This window comes from Carcharhinus amblyrhynchos, chromosome 33, assembly GCF_965287045.1.
Source record: "Carcharhinus amblyrhynchos chromosome 33, sCarAmb.v2.hapA, whole genome shotgun sequence".
In the NCBI taxonomy this organism is placed as follows: domain Eukaryota; kingdom Metazoa; phylum Chordata; class Chondrichthyes; order Carcharhiniformes; family Carcharhinidae; genus Carcharhinus; species Carcharhinus amblyrhynchos.
The window spans coordinates 14225734-14241894 of record NC_137356.1 but is presented as its reverse complement, the minus strand read 5'-3'; the positions used below and the strand labels follow the sequence as shown (position 1 = coordinate 14241894).

Sequence of the window (16161 nt, the reverse complement as noted above, 5' to 3'; positions counted from 1 at the left end):
CGGGGGCCGCTCGGTCTCTCTCTCTCTCAGGGTCGGGGGGGTCGCTCGCTCGCTCTCTCTCTCTCAGGGTCAGGGGTCGCACTCTCTCAGGACTGGGGGGGCGGGTCGCCTGCTCGCTCCCTCTCTCTCTCAGGGTCGGGGGTGGCGGGGGTCGCTCGCTCTCTCTCTCTCTCTCTATCTCTCAGGGTCGGGGTGGGTGGCTCACTCTCTCTCAGGGTCGGGGGCCGCTCGCTCTCTCTCTCTCAGGGTCAGGGGGGTCGCTTGCTCTCGCTCAGGGTCGGGGGGGTCGCTCGCTCTATCTCAGGGTCGGAGGATCGCTCGCTCTCTCTCACTCTGTCTCCCTCTCTCAGGGTCGGGATGGGTCGCTCGCTCTTTCTCTCAGGGTCGGGGGGGGGGGGGTGGTCGCTTGCTCTCTCTCTCTCTCAGGGTCAGGATGGTCGCTTGCTCTCCCTCTCAGGGTCGGGTGTCGCTCGCTCGCTCTCTCTCTCAGGATCGGGGGTCGCTCGCTCTCTCTCTCTCTCAGGGTCAGAGGTCGCCTGCTCGCTCTCTCTCAGGGTCAGGGGTCGCTCCTTGATCTCTCTCTCTCTCTCAGGGTCGGGGGGGGGGTCGCTCGCTCTCTCTCAGGGTCGGGGTGGGTCACTCGCTCTCTCTCTCAGGGCCGGGGTGGATCGCTCGCTCTCTCTCTCAGGGCCGGGGTGGGTCGCACGCTCTTTCTTTCTCTCAGGGTTGGGGTGGGTCGCTCGCTCGCTCTCTCTCAGGGTCGGGGGGGGTCGCTCTCTCTCTCTCTCTCTCAGGGTCGGGGTGGGTCGCTCACTCTCTCTCAGGGTTGGGGGGTCGCTTGCTCTCTCTCTCTCTCAGGGTCGGGGGTCGCTCGCTCTCTCTCTCTCTCAGGGTCGGGGGTCGCTCGCTCTCTCTCTCTCTCAGGGTCGGGGGTCGCTTGCTCTCTCTCAGGGTCATGGGTCGCCCGCTTCCTCTCCCTCAGGGTCAGGGGTCGCTCACGGTCTGTCTCTCTCAGGGTTGTAGGTCGCCCGCTTTCTCTCTCTCTCAGGGTTGGAGGTCGCTCACGCTCTCCCTGGATCGGTGGTCCCTCACGCTCTCTCTCTCTTAGGATCGGGTGTTGCCATCTCTCTCTCAGGGTCTGGGGTCGCCTCCTTTCTCTCTCTCTCACTCAGGGTCGGGGGTCGCCCGCTTTCTCTCACTCTCTCAAGGTCGGGGGGTCGCTAGCTTTCTCTCTCTCTCTGGGTCGAGGGTCGCACGCTCTCTCTCTCTCTCAGGGTGAGGGGTGCTCGCTCTCTCTCTCTCAGGGTTGAGGGTCGGTCACTCTCTCTCTCAGGGTCGAGGGTCGCTCGCTCGCTCACTCTCTCTTTCAGAGTCGGGGGTCGCTCTCTCTCTCCCTTTCAGGGTCGGGGGTCACTCGCTCTCTCTCTGGGTCGGGGGTCACTCTCTCTCTCTCTCTCACGGTTGGGGGTCGCTCGCGCTCTCTCTCTCTCTCTCTCTCAGGGTCAGGGGTCGCTCGCTCTCTCTCTCAGGGTCAGGGGTCGCTCGCTCTCTCTCTCTCTCTCTCAGGGTCGTGGGTCACCTGCTTTCTCTCTCTCTCTCTCAGGGTCGGGGGCCGCTCGCTCGCTCTCTCTCTCACTCTCAGGGTCGTGGGCCGCTCGCTCGCTCTCTCTCTCACTCTCAGGGTCGTGGGCCGCTCGCTCGCTCTCTCTCTCGCTCTCTCTCAGGGTCGGGGGTCGCTCGCTCTCTCTCAGGGTCGTGGGCCGCTCGCTCGCTCTCTCTCTCGCTCTCTCTCAGGGTCGGGGGTCGCTCGCTCTCTCTCAGGGTCGTGGGCCGCTCGCTCGCTCTCCCTCTCGCTCTCTCTCAGGGTCGGGGGTCGCTCGCTCTCCCTCTCGCTCTCTCTCAGGGTCGGGGGTCGCTCGCTCTCTCTCTCAGGGTCGGGGGTCGCTCGCTCTCTCTCTCAGGGTCGGGGGTCGCTCGCTCTCTCTCTCAGGGTCGGGGGTCGCTCGCTCTCTCTCTCAGGGTCGGGGGTCGCTCGCTCTCTCTCTCAGGGTCGGGGGTCGCTCGCTCTCTCTCTCAGGGTCGGGGGTCGCTCGCGCTCTCTCTCAGGGTCGGGGGTCGCTCGCTCTCTCTCTCAGGGTCGGGGGTCGCTCGCTCTCTCTCTCAGGGTCGGGGGTCGCTCGCTCTCTCTCTCAGGGTCGGGGGTCGCTCGCTCTCTCTCTCAGGGTCGGGGGTCGCTCGCTCTCTCTCTCAGGGTCGGGGGTCGCTCGCTCTCTCTCAGGGTCGGGGGTCGCTCGCTCTCTCTCAGGGTCGGGGGTCGCTCGCTCTCTCTCAGGGTCGGGGGTCGCTCGCTCTCTCTCAGGGTCGGGGGTCGCTCGCTCTCTCTCAGGGTCGGGGGTCGCTCGCTCTCTCTCAGGGTCGGGGGTCGCTCGCTCTCTCTCAGGGTCGGGGGTCGCTCGCTCTCTCTCAGGGTCGGGGGTCGCTCGCTCTCTCTCAGGGTCGGGGGTCGCTCGCTCTCTCTCAGGGTCGGGGGTCGCTCGCTCTCTCTCAGGGTCGGGGGTCGCTCGCTCTCTCTCAGGGTCGGGGGTCGCTCGCTCTCTCTCAGGGTCGGGGGTCGCTCGCTCTCTCTCAGGGTCGGGGGTCGCTCGCTCTCTCTCAGGGTCGGGGGTCGCTCGCTCTCTCTCAGGGTCGGGGGTCGCTCGCTCTCTCTCAGGGTCGGGGGTCGCTCGCTCTCTCTCAGGGTCGGGGGTCGCTCGCTCTCTCTCAGGGTCGGGGGTCGCTCGCTCTCTCTCAGGGTCGGGGGTCGCTCGCTCTCTCTCAGGGTCGGGGGTCGCTCGCTCTCTCTCAGGGTCGGGGGTCGCTCGCTCTCTCTCAGGGTCGGGGGTCGCTCGCTCTCTCTCAGGGTCGGGGGTCGCTCGCTCTCTCTCAGGGTCGGGGGTCGCTCGCTCTCTCTCAGGGTCGGGGGTCGCTCGCTCTCTCTCAGGGTCGGGGGTCGCTCGCTCTCTCTCAGGGTCGGGGGTCGCTCGCTCTCTCTCAGGGTCGGGGGTCGCTCGCTCTCTCTCAGGGTCGGGGGTCGCTCGCTCTCTCTCAGGGTCGGGGGTCGCTCGCTCTCTCTCAGGGTCGGGGGTCGCTCGCTCTCTCTCAGGGTCGGGGGTCGCTCGCTCGCTCTCTCTCTCTCTCAGGGTCGGGGGTCGCTCGCGCTCTCTCTCTCTCTCTCTCAGGGTCAGGGGTCGCTCGCTCTCTCTCTCAGGGTCGGGGGTCGCTCACGCTCTCTCTCTCTCTGGGTCGATGGTCGCTCACGCTCTCTCTCTCTCTCTGGGTCGATGGTCGCTCACGCTCTCTCTCTCTCTGGGTCGGTGGTCGCTCACGCTCTCTCTCTCTCTGGGTCGGTGGTCGCTCACGCTCTCTCTCTCTCAGGGTCGGGGGTCGCTCGCTCTCTCTCTCTCTCAGGGTCGGGGGTCGCTCTCTCTCTCTCAGGGTCAGGGGTCGCTCGCTCTCTCTCTCTCTCTCTCAGGGTCGGGGGTCGCTCGCTCTCTCTCTCTCAGGGTCGGGGGTCGCTCGCTCTCTCTCTCTCTCTCTCAGGGTCGGGGATCGCTCGCTCTCTCTCTCTCAGGGACGTGGGTCGCTCGCGCTCTCTTTCTCTCTCTCAGGGTCGGGGGTCGCTCGCTCACACTCTCAGTGTCGGGGGTCGCTCGCTCTCTCTCTCTCTCACAGGGTCGGGGGTCACTCGCTCTCTCTCTCAGGGTCGGGGGTCACTCGCTCTCTCTCAGGATCGGGGGGGGGGGGCGGGTCGCTCGCTCTCTATCTCAGGGTCGGGGGGGCGCAAGCTCTCTCTCTCTCTCAGGGTCGGGGGTGGGGGGGGAGTCGCTCGCTCTCTCTCTCTCTCTCTCTCTCAGGATCCGGGCGGGTTGTTCGCTCTCTCTCTCTCAGGGTCGGGGGCCACTCGCTCGCTCTCAGGGTCGGGGTTCGCTCTCTCTCTCTCTCAGGGTCGGGGGGGGGTCGCTCGCTCTCTCTCTCACTCTCTCAGGGTCGGGGTGGGTCGCTCGCTCTCTCTCTCTCTCTCAGGGTCGGGGGCCACTCGCTCTCTCTCTCAGGGTCGGGGTTCGCTCTCTCTCTCTCTCAGGGTCGGGGTGGGTTGCTCGCTCTCTCTCTCTCTCAGGGTCAGGGTGGGTCGCCCGCACTCTCTCTCTCTCAGGGTCGGGGTGGGTCGCCCGTACTCTCTCTCTCTCAGGGTCGGGGTGGGTCGCTCGCTCTCTCTCTCAGGGTCGGGGGTCGCTCGCTCTCTCTCTCAGGGTCGGGGTGGGTGGCTCGCTCTCTCTCTCAGGGTCGGGGTTCGCTCTCTCTCTCAGGGTCGGGGTGGGTTGCTCGCTCTCTCTCTCTCAGGGTCGGGGGTCGCTCGCTCTCTCTCTCTCAGGGTCGGGGGGGCGTCGCCCGCTCTCTCTCTCTCTCTCTCAGGGTCAGGGGGTCGCTCGTTCTCTCTCTCTCAGGGTCGGGGGGGGTCGCTCTCTCTCTCTCTCAGGGTCGGGGGGGGTCGCTCTCTCTCTCTCTCAGGGTCGGGGGGGGTCGCTCTCTCTCTCTCTCAGGGTCGGGGGGGGTCGCTCTCTCTCTCTCTCAGGGTCGGGGGGGGTTGCTCGCTTGCTCTCTCAGGGTCGGGGGGGGCGCTCACTCTCTCTCTCTCTCTCAGGGCCGGGGGGGGGCGCTCGCGCGCTCTCTCTCTCTCTCAGGGTCGGGGGGAGGTCGCTCGCTCTCTCTCTCTCAGGGTCGGGGGTCGCTCGCTCTCTCTCTCTCAGGGTCGGGGGGGGTCGCTCTTTCTCTCTCTCTCAGGGTCGGGGGGGTCGCTCTTTCTCTCTCTCTCAGGGTCGGGGGGGGTCGCTCTTTCTCTCTCTCTCAGGGTCGGGGGGGGTCGCTCTTTCTCTCTCTCTCTCAGGGTCGGGGGGGTCGCTCTCTCTCTCTCTCAGGGTCGGGGGGGGGTTGCTCGCTCGCTCTCTCAGGGTCGGGGGGGGGCGCTCACTCTCTCTCTCTCAGGGCCGGGGGGAGGTCGCTCGCTCTCTCTCTCAGGATCGGGGGCGGGGGGCGCCCGCTCTCTCTCTCTCTCTCAGGGTCGGGGTGGGTCGCTCTCTCTCTCAGGGTCAGGGGGGCGCTCGCTCTCTCTGTCAGGGTCGCGGGGGGGTCGCTCGCTCACTCTCTCTCTCACTCAGGGTCGCGGGGGGCGGTCGCTCGCTCTCTCTCTCTCAGGGTCGGGGTCGCTCGCTCTCTCTCTCTCAGGGTCGGGGGTCGCTCGCTCTCTCTCAGGGTCGGGGGTCGCTCGCTCTCTCTCTCTCAGGGTCGGGGGTCGCTCGCTCTCTCTCTCTCAGGGTCGGGGGTCGCTCGCTCTCTCTCTCTCAGGGTCGGGGGTCGCTCGCTCTCTCTCTCTCAGGGTCGGGGGTCGCTCGCTCTCTCTCTCTCAGGGTCGGGGGTCGCTCGCTCTCTCTCCCAGGGTCGGGGGTCGCTCGCTCTCTCTCTCCCAGGGTCGGGGGTCGCTCGCTCTCTCTCTCAGGGTCGGGGGTCGCTCGCTCTCTCTCTCTCTCAGGGTCGGGGGTCGCTCGCTCGCTCTCTCAGGGTTGGGGGGTCGCTCGCTCGCTCTCTCAGGTTGGGGGTCGCTCGCTCGCTCTCTCACTCTCAGGGTCGGGGGTCGCTCTCTCTCTCTCAGGGTCGGGGGTCGCTCTCTCTCTCTCAGGGTCGGGGGTCGCTCGCTCTCTCTCTCTCAGGGTCGGGGGTCGCTCTCTCTCTCTCTCAGGGTCGGGGGTCGCTCGCTCTCACTCTCTCTCGGGGTCGGGGGTCGCTCGCTCTCACTCTCTCTCGGGGTCGGGGGTCGCTCGCTCTCACTCTCTCAGGGTCGAGGGTCACTCGCTCGCTCTCTCAGGGTCGAAGGTCGCTCGCTCACTCTCTCTTTCAGGGTCGGGGGTCGCTCGTTCTCGCTCTCTCTCAGGGTCGAGGGTCGCTCGCTCGCTCTCTCAGGGTCGGGGGTCGCTCGCTCTCTCTCTCAGGGTCGGGGTCGCTCGCTCTCTCTCTCAGGGTCGGGGGTCGCTCGTTCTCTCTCTCTCTCAGGGTCGGGGGTCGCTTACTCTCTCTCTCTCAGGGTCGGGGGTCGCTCGCTCTCTCTCTCTCTCAGGGTCGGGGGTCGCTCGCTCTCTCTCTCTCTCAGGGTCGGGGGTCGCTCGCTCTCTCTCTCTCTCTCTCCCAGGGTCGGGGGTTGCTCACTCGCTCTCTCTCTCAGGGTCGGGGGTCGCTCGCTCTCTCTCTCTCTCTCTCAGGGTCGGGGGTCGCTCGCTCTCTCAGGGTTGGGGGTCGCTCTCTCTCTCTCTCTCTCTCAGGGTCGGGGGTCGCTCGCTCTCTCAGGGTTGGGGGTCGCTTGCTCGCTCTCTCAGGGTTGGGGGTCGCTCGCTCGCTCTCTCTCTCACTCTCAGGGTCGGGGGTCGCTCTCTCTCTCTCAGGGTCGGGGGTCGCTCTCTCTCTCTCAGGGTCGCTCTCTCTCTCTCTCTCAGGGTCGGGGGTCGCTCTCTCTCTCTCTCAGGGTCGGGGGTCGCTCGCTCTCACTCTCTCTCGGGGTCGGGGGTCGCTCGCTCTCACTCTCTCTCGGGGTCGGGGGTCGCTCGCTCTCACTCTCTCAGGGTCGAGGGTCACTCGCTCGCTCTCTCAGGGTCGAAGGTCGCTCGCTCACTCTCTCTTTCAGGGTCGGGGGTCGCTCGTTCTCGCTCTCTCTCAGGGTCGAGGGTCGCTCGCTCGCTCTCTCAGGGTCGGGGGTCGCTCGCTCGCTCTCTCTCTCAGGGTCGGGGGTCGCTCGTTCTCTCTCTCTCTCAGGGTCGGGGGTCGCTCACTCTCTCTCTCTCAGGGTCGGGGGTCGCTCGCTCTCTCTCTCTCTCTCTCTCAGGGTCGGGGGTCACTCACTCGCTCTCTCTCTCTCTCAGAGTCGGGGGTCGCTCGCTCTCTCTCTCAGGGTCGGGGGTCGTTCGCTCTCTCTCTCTCAGGGTCGGGGGTCGCTCGCTCTCTCTCTCTCTCTCAGGGACGTGGGTCGCTCGCGCTCTCTTTCTCTCTCTCAGGGTCGGGGGTCGCTCGCTCTCACTCTCTCAGGGTCGAGGGTCGCTCGCTCGCTCTCTCAGGGTCGAAGGTCGCTCGCTCACTCTCTTTCAGGGTCGGGGGTCGCTCGTTCTCTCTCTCTCTCAGGGTCGGGGGTTGCTCGCTCTCTCTCTCTCAGGGTCGGGGGTCGCTCGCTCTCTCTCTCTCTCTCTCAGGGTCGGGGGTCGCTCGTTCTCTCTCTCTCAGGGTCGGGGGTCGCTCGCTCTCTCTCTGTCTCTCAGGGTCGGGGGTCGCTCACTCGCTCTCTCTCTCAGGGTCGGGGGTCACTCGCTCTCTCTCTCTCTCTCAGGGTCGGGGGTCGCTCGCTCGCTCTCTCAGGGTTGGGGGTCGCTCGCTCGCTCTCTCAGGGTTGGGGGTCGCTCGCTCGCTCTCTCAGGGTTGGGGGTCGCTCGCTGGCTCTCTCTCTCACTCTCAGGGTCGGGGGTCGCTCTCTCTCTCTCAGGGTCGGGGGTCGCTCTCTCTCTCTCAGGGTCGGGGGTCGCTCGCTCTCTCTCTCTCTCTCAGGGTCGGGGGTCGCTCTCTCTCTCTCTCAGGGTCGGGGGTCGCTCGCTCTCACTCTCTCTCGGGGTCGGGGGTCGCTCGCTCTCACTCTCTCTCTCGGGGTCGGGGGTCGCTCGCTCTCACTCTCTCAGGGTCGAGGGTCACTCGCTCGCTCTCTCAGGGTCGAAGGTCGCTCGCTCACTCTCTCTTTCAGGGTCGGGGGTCGCTCATTCTCGCTCTCTCTCAGGGTCGAGGGTCGCTCGCTCGCTCTCTCAGGGTCGGGGGTCGCTCGCTCTCTCTCTCAGGGTCGGGGGTCGCTCGTTCTCTCTCTCTCTCAGGGTCGGGGTCGCTCGCTCTCTCTCTCTCAGGGTCGGGGGTCGCTCGCTCTCTCTCTCTCAGGGTCGGGGGTCACTCACTCGCTCTCTCTCTCTCTCAGAGTCGGGGGTCGCTCGCTCTCTCTCTCTCAGGGTCGGGGGTCGCTCGTTCTCTCTCTCTCAGGGTCGGGGGTCGCTCGCTCTCTCTCAGGGTCGGGGGTCGCTCACTCGCTCTCTCTCTCAGGGTCGGGGGTCGCTCGCTCTCTCTCTCTCTCTCAGGGTCGGGGGTCGCTCGCTCGCTCTCTCAGGGTTGGGGGTCGCTCGCTCTCTCAGGGTTGGGGGTCGCTCGCTGGCTCTCTCTCTCACTCTCAGGGTCGGGGGTCGCTCTCTCTCTCTCAGGGTCGGGGGTCGCTCTCTCTCTCTCAGGGTCGGGGGTCGCTCGCTCTCTCTCTCTCAGGGTCGGGGGTCGCTCTCTCTCAGGGTCGGGGGTCGCTCGCTCTCACTCTCTCTCGGGGTCGGGGGTCGCTCGCACTCACTCTCTCTCGGGGTCGGGGGTCGCTCGCTCTCACTCTCTCTCGGGGTCGGGGGGTCGCTCGCTCTCACTCTCTCAGGGTCGAGGGTCACTCGCTCGCTCTCTCAGGGTCAAGGTCGCTCGCTCACTCTCTCTTTCAGGGTCGGGGGTCGCTCGTTCTCGCTCTCTCTCAGGGTCGAGGGTTGCTCGCTCGCTCGCTCTCTCTCTCAGGGTCGGGGGTCGCTCGTTCTCTCTCTCTCTCAGGGTCGGGGGTCGCTCGCTCTCTCTCTCTCAGGGTCGGGGGTCGCTCGCTCTCTCTCTCTCTCTCAGGGTCGGGGGTCACTCACTCGCTCTCTCTCTCTCAGAGTCGGGGGTCGCTCGCTCTCTCTCTCAGGGTCGGGGGTCGTTCGCTCTCTCTCTCTCAGGGTCGGGGGTCGCTCGCTCTCTCTCTCTCAGGGACGTGGGTCGCTCGCGCTCTCTTTCTCTCTCTCAGGGTCGGGGGTCGCTCGCTCACACACTCTCTCAGTGTCGGGGGGTCGCTCGCTCTCTCTCTCTCACAGGGTCGGGGGTCACTCGCTCTCTTTCTCAGGGTCGGGGGTCACTCGCTCTCTCTCAGGATCGGGGGGGGGCGGGTCGCTCGCTCTCTATCTCAGGGTCGGGGGGGGTGCAAGCTCTCTCTCTCTCTCAGGGTCCGGGCGGGTCGTTCGCTCTCTCTCTCTCAGGGTCGGGGGCCACTCGCTCTCTCTCTCTCTCTCTCAGGGTCGGGGTTCGCTCTCTCTCTCTCTCAGGGTCGGAGGGGGGGTCGCTCGCTCTCTCCCTCACTCTCTCAGGGTCGGGGTGGGTCGCTCGCTCTCTCCCTCACTCTCTCAGGGTCGGGGTGGGTCGCTCGCTCTCTCTCTCTCTCAGGGTCGGGGTGGGTCGCCCGCACTCACTCTCTCTCAGGGTCGGGGTGGGTCGCCCGCACTCTCTCTCTCTCAGGGTCGGGGGGGGTCGCTCTCTCTCTCTCTCAGGGTTGGGGGGTCACTCTCTCGCTCTCTCAGGGTCGGGGGGGGGCGCTCACTCTCTCTCTCTCAGGATCGGGGGCGGGGGGCGCCCGCTCTCTCTCTCTCTCTCAGGGCCGGGGGGGGTCGCTCGCTCGCGCGCTCTCTCTCTCTCTCTCTCTCAGGATCGGGGGGAGGTCGCTCTCTCTCTCTCTCTCAGGATCGGGGGCGGGGGGCGCCCGCTCTCTCTCTCTCTCTCAGGGTCGGGGTGGGTCGCTCTCTCTCTCAGGGTTGGGGGGGCGCTCGCTCTCTCTCTCAGGGTCGCGGGGGGGTCGCTCGCTCTCTCTCTCTCTCTCAGGGCCGGGGGGGGGTCGCTCGCTCGCGCGCTCTCTCTCTCTCTCTCTCTCTCAGGATCGGGGGGAGGTCGCTCTCTCTCTCTCTCTCAGGATCGGGGGCGGGGGGCGCCCGCTCTCTCTCTCTCTCTCAGGGTCGGGGTGGGTCGCTCTCTCTCTCAGGGTTGGGGGGGCGCTCGCTCTCTCTCTCAGGGTCGCGGGGGGGTCGCTCGCTCTCTCTCTCTCTCTCAGGGTCGGGGGGCATCGCCCGCTCTCTCTCTCAGGGTCGGGGGGGGTTGCTCGCTCGCTCTCTCTCTCAGGGTTGGGGGTCGCTCACTCTCTCTCTCTCAGGGTCGTGGGTCGCCCGCTTTCTCTCTCTCTCAGGGTTGTGGGTCGCTCACTCAGGGTCGGGGGGGGGCGTCGCTCGCTCGCTCTCAATTCGGGTGGGGGTCGCTCGCTCTCACTCTCAGGGTCGGGGGTCGCCCGCTCTCTCACTCTCAGGGTCGGGGGTCGCTCGCTCTCTCTCTCGCTCTCTCAGGGTCGGGGGTCGCTCGCTCTCTCTCTCGCTCTCTCAGGGTCGGGGGTCGCCCGCTCTCTCAGGGTCGGGGGTCGCCCGCTCTCTCAGGGTCGGGGGTCGCCCGCTCTCTCAGGGTCGGGGGTCGCCCGCTCTCTCAGGGTCGGGGGTCGCCCGCTCTCTCAGGGTCGGGGGTCGCCCGCTCTCTCAGGGTCGGGGGTCGCCCGCTCTCTCAGGGTCGGGGGTCGCCCGCTCTCTCAGGGTCGGGGGTCGCCCGCTCTCTCAGGGTCGGGGGTCGCCCGCTCTCTCAGGGTCGGGGGTCGCCCGCTCTCTCAGGGTCGGGGGTCGCCCGCTCTCTCAGGGTCGGGGGTCGCCCGCTCTCTCAGGGTCGGGGGTCGCCCGCTCTCTCAGGGTCGGGGGTCGCCCGCTCTCTCTCTCTCAGGGTCAGGGGTCGCTCGCTCTCTCTCTCTCTCAGGGTCGGGGGTCGCTCGCTCTCTCTCTCTCAGGGTCGGGGTTCGCTCGCTCTCCCTCTCTTTCAGGATCGGGGGTCGCTCGCTCTCTCTCTCTCTCTCAGGGTCGGGGGTCGCTCGCTCTCTCTCTCTCAGGGTCGGGGGTCGTTCGCTCTCTCTCTCAGGGTCGGGGGTCGTTCGCTCTCTCTCTCTCTCTCAGGGTCGGGGGTCGTTCGCTCTCTCTCTCTCTCTCAGGGTCGGGGGGGGTTGCTCTCTCCCTCAGGGTCAGGGTGAGTCGCTCTCTCTCTCTCTCTCTCAGGGTCGGGGGTCGCTCGTTCGCTCTCTCTCTCTGGGTCGGGGGTTCGCTCACTCTCTCTCTCAGGAACGGGGTGGGTCGCTCGCTCTCCCTCTCTCTCACAAGGTCGGGATGGGTGGCTCTCTCTCTCTCTCAGGGTCGGGGGGCGTCGCTCGCTCTCTCTCTCTCTCAGGGTCGGGGTTCGCTCTCTTTCTCAGGTTCGGGGGGTCGCTCTCGCTCTCTCTCTCAGGGTCAGAGTGGGTCGCTTGCTCTCTCAGGGTCGGGGGGGTTTGCTCGTTCTCTCTCTCTCAGGATTGGGGGTGGTTGCTCGTTCTCTCAGGGTCGGGGGGGGTCGCTCGCTCTCTCTGTCTCTCTCTCTCTCAGGATTGGTTGGGGGGGGTCGCTCGTGCGCTCTCTCTCTCACAGGGTCGGGGGTCACTCGCTCTCTTTCTCAGGGTCGGGGGTCACTCGCTATCTCTCAGGATTGGGGGGCGGGTCGCTCGCTCTCTCAGGGTCAGGGGGGCGCAAGCTCTCTCTCTCTCTCAGGGTCGGGGGGGGGGGAGTCGCTCGCTCGCTCTCTCTCTCAGGATCCAGGCGGGTCGTTCGCTCTCTCTCTCTCAGGGTCGGGGTTCGCTCTCTCTCTCTCTCAGGGTTGGGGGGGGTCGCTCGCTCTCTCTCTCACTCTCTCAGGGTCGGGGTGGGTCGCTCACTCTCTCTCTCTCAGGGTCGGGGGGTCGCTCGCTCTCTCTCTCTCTCTCTCAGGGTCGGGGTGGGTCGCTCGCGCTCTCTCTCTCAGGGTCGGTGGGGGGGGTCGCTCGCTCGCTCTCTCTCAGGGTCGGGGGGGCCGCTCGCTCTCTCTCTCTCTCTCTTTCTCTCAGGGTCGGGGGTCACTCGCTCTCTCTCAGGGTCGGGGGGGGGTCGCTCGCTCTCTCTCTCTCTCAGGGTCGGGGGGTCGCTCGCTCTCTCTCTCTCTCAGGGTCGGGGGGGTTGCTCGCTCTCTCTCGGGGGGTCGCTCTCTCTCTCTCAGGGTCGGGGGCCACTCGCTCTCTCTCTCTCTCAGGGTCGGGGTTCGCTCTCTCTCTCTCTCAGGGTCGGGGGAGGGGGGTCGCTCGCTCCCTCTCTCAGGGTCGGGGTGGGTTGCTCGCTCTCTCTCTCTCAGGGTCGGGGTGGGTCGCCCGCTCTCTCTCTCTCTCTCAGGGTCGGGGGGGGCGTCGCCCACTCTCTCTCTCTCTCTCTCTCTCTCAGGGTCGGGGGGTCGCTTGTTCTCTCTCTCTCAGGGTTGGGGGGGGTCGCGCTCTCTCTCTCTCAGGGTCGGGGGTCGCTCGCTCTCTCTCTCTCTCTCAGGGTCAGGGGTCGCTCTCTTTCTCTCCCTCTCAGGGTCGGGGGTCGCTCTCTCTCTCAGGGTCGGGGGTCGCTTTCTCTCTCAGGGTCGGGGGTCGCTCGTTCGCTCTCTCTCTCTGGGTCGGGGGTTCGCTCACTCTCTCTCTCTCAGGAACGGGGTGGGTCGCTCGCTCTCCCTCTCTCTCACAAGGTCGGGGTGGGTGGCTCGCTCTCTCTCTCTCAGGGTCGGGGGGTGTCGCTCGCTCTCTCTCTCTCTCAGGGTCGGGGTTCGCTCTCTTTCTCAGGTTCGGGGGGTCGCTCTCGCTCTCTCTCTCAGGGTCGGAGTGGGTCGCTTGCTCTCTCAGGGTCGGGGGGGTTTGCTCGTTCTCTCTCTCAGGATTGGGGGTGGTTGCTCGCTCTCTCAGGGTCGGGGGGGGGGTCGCTCGCTCTCTCTCTCTCAGGATTGGTTGGGGGGGTCACTCGTGCGCTCTCTCTCTCACAGGGTCGGGGGTCACTCGCTCTCTTTCTCAGGGTCGGGGGTCACTCGCTATCTCAGGATCGGGGGGCGGGTCGCTCGCTCTCTCTTTCAGGGTCAGGGGGGGCGCAAGCTCTCTCTCTCTCAGGGTCGGGGGGGGGAGTCGCTCGCTCTCTCTCTCTCAGGATCCGGGCGGGTCGTTCGCTCTCTCTCTCTCAGGGTCGGGGGCCACTCGCTCACTCTCTCTCTCTCAGGGTCGGGGTGGGTCCCTCGCTCTCTCTCTCTCAGGGTCGGGGTGGGTCGCTCGCTCTCTCTCTCTCAGGGTCGGGGGTCGCTCGCTCGCTCTCACTCTCTCTCAGGGCCGGGGGTCGCTCGCTCGCTCTCACTCTCTCTCAGGGCCGGGGGTCGCTCGCTCGCTCTCTCTCTCTCTCAGGGCCGGGGGTCGCTCGCTCGCTCTCTCTCTCTCAGGGCCGGGGGTCGCTCGCTCGCTCTCTCTCTCAGGGTCGAGGGTCGCTCGCTCTCCCTCTGGGTCCGGGGGGGATGGTGGGGAGGGGGTGAGTCTCTCCCTCTCTCAGGGCCCGGGGGGGTGCCTCCCTCTCTCAGGGTCCGGGGGGGTGCCTGCCTCCCTCTCTCAGGGTCCGGGGGGGTGCCTCCCTCTCTCAAGGTCCGGGGGGTGCCTCCCTCTCTCAGGGTCCGGGGGGGTGCCTCCCTCTCTCAGGGTCCGGGGGGGGTGCCTCCCTCTCTCAGGGTCCGGGGGGGGTGCCTCCCTCTCTCAGGGTCCGGGGGGGGTGCCTCCCTCTCTCAGGGCCGGGGGTGGGGGTGGGGAAGGGGTGAGTCTCTCTCTCTCTCAGGGTCCAGGGGGGGTGTCTCCCTCTCTCAGGGTCCGGGGGGGGGGTGTCTCCCTCTCTCAGGGTCCGGGGGGGGGGGGGGGTGTCTCCCTCTCTCAGGGTCCGGGGGGGGGGGGGGGGGTGTCTCCCTCTCTCAGGGTCCGGGGGGGGTGTCTCCCTCTCTCAGGGCCGGGGGGGGTGGGGAAGGGGTGAGTCTCTCCCTCTCTCAGGGCCCGGGGGGTGTCTCCCTCTCTCAGGGCCCGGGGGGTGTCTCCCTCTCTCAGGGCCGGGGGGGGCGGTGGGGAAGGGGTGAGTCTCTCCCTCTCTCAGGGCCGGGGGGTGTCTCCCTCTCTCAGGGCCCGGGTGGGGGAGGGAGTCTCCCTCTCACTCGGGAGGGGGCGTTCCCATTTCTAACTGCCGGAGCTCGCGCACCCAGATCCCGCCCTCTCAGCGCTTTGATTGGCCGGGTCGGGTGATTGGCAGCTCGGTCCCGGAAAGGAGCTGGGTGCTGATTGGTGGGGGCGGTTGTCAGTCAGTGGGAAGCCCCGCCCAGGTGGTGACGCTCCCTCTTCCTCCCCCTCCCCCCCAGCCTCCGCGGGTCAGTCGGAGCGGCGCCGATCCCCACAGCTCGGGCCCGGGTAAGCCGCAGCGCCAGCCAGCCGGCCGGCCAGGCCCCATCACCCGGCCCCGCTCCCTCACCGCGCCATCGCCTTCCCCCCCTCGCCATCGCTTACTCGGCCGCGGTCTCCTCGGGCTGGACGGCGAGCTCATGTCGAGCGAGAGGTCGATGCGGCGCCGCGCCTCCCGGTTCTCCTGCTTGAGTTTGGCTTCCAGGCGCGACAGCTTCTGCTCCAGGGAGGAGGCCGCCATCTTAGCGCCATCCAGCTGGAGGCCAGCGCGCAGGCGCCGCCGCCACCCCGCCCACTCCACACCAACAACAACAACACAGGGAGCAGCGTATAGAATCCATAGGGGATCCCCACTCAAAACATATAGAATATCCTATAGAATCTGTAGGGCACCCCACACCCAACATTTAGAACCTCCTGTGGAATCTATAGCCCAGCACATCACATCCTGCACCACAACATATAGAACTACCTATAGAATCTATAGGACATTATACCCCTTGCAACATATAGAACGTCCTAATGAATCTATAGCACATCACAGCCTGCACCACAACATATAGAACCCCCTATAGGATATATAGGACACCCCTACGCATGACTTATAGAACATCCTATAGAATATATAGGACATCATAACCTGCAACATATAGTACCTCCTATGTAACATGTAGAACATCATGCCCCACACCACAACATATGGAACAACCTATTGAATTTATGGGACATCATGCCCGGCAACATATAAAACCTCATAGAATCTATAGAACATCACACCCCACATTACAACAAATAGAACTTCCTATAGGATATATAGAACACCCCTGAAGATCTTGGACATTGTATCAGATACTGTAACACATAGAACATCCTATAGAATCTATACGACATCCCACCCGCACCACAATATAGAACAATCTTTAGAGTTTCTAGGATATACCCAGCACCACTATGTATACAATGGCCTATACGGTCTATAGGATATCATACCCCATGCACTACCACATGTAGGACCATCTATAGGACATCACACCCTGCACTGCCACATACACAATAGCCTATACAATCTACAGGATATCATACATCACACTACAGCATACAGAAAAGTCTTTTGAATCTATAGGACATCATACCCACACCAACACATATAGAACAGCCTATAGAATCAATAAGATGACATATCCCACAGCACAACATACAGAACCGCTTTTAGAGTCTACAGGACATCATACCCAGCACCACAACATATGTAAAAACATATAGAATCTATCAGACCTCACACTGAGCACGGCCACATATACAATAGCCTATAGAATTTATTGGCTATCATACTCCGCACCACAACATATAGATTAGTCAATAGAATCTATAGGGCATTATACTCAGTACCACCACATATCAAACAGCATGTAGAATCTATAGGACATTATACCCAGTACGACCATGTGTAAAATAGCCTATAGAATCTATGATACATCATATCCCATGCCACCAATATAGATTGGCCTATATAATCAATAGGGTATCATATCCCATACCACCACATATGGAATTGCCTATAGAATCTGCAGGACATCATATCCAGAATCACCACATATACAATAAGGACACAGTGTTGCACTGGGATGGGCACAGTAAGAAGTCTCACAACACCAGGTTACATTCCAACAGGTTTTGGTACCACGAGCTTTCGGAGCATTGCTCCTTCAGGTGAGTGATAGGTATCTCTATATCATCACTACCACTGACGCCGCAAACTGCCAGTTCAAAGTAGGGAGGATCTCCAAGAAGATGGCACATATCATCATAGGCATCAAATTTTACACTCACCTGATGAAGGAGCAGGACTCCGAAAGTTCATGATACCAAATAGGAACATAAGAAATAGGAGCAGGAGTAGGCCATCTAGCCCTTCGAGCCTG

The 16161-nt window shown here is 64.8% G+C and overlaps 1 protein-coding gene across 2 annotated transcripts in view; it reads right to left on the bottom strand.

Moving 5' to 3' along the window:
• map2k7 (mitogen-activated protein kinase kinase 7) overlaps window positions 1-14502 on the bottom strand; it is a 102443-nt gene extending 87941 nt beyond the window's left edge. For both annotated transcript variants that reach the window (XM_080216468.1, XM_080216469.1), the window contains exon 1: window positions 14345-14502. In XM_080216468.1, the coding sequence (XP_080072594.1) occupies window positions 14345-14480 (136 nt within the window). In that variant the 5' untranslated portion in view covers window positions 14481-14502. The remainder of the gene's footprint in view (window positions 1-14344) is intronic.
• Between the last annotated feature and the right edge of the window lie 1659 nt (window positions 14503-16161).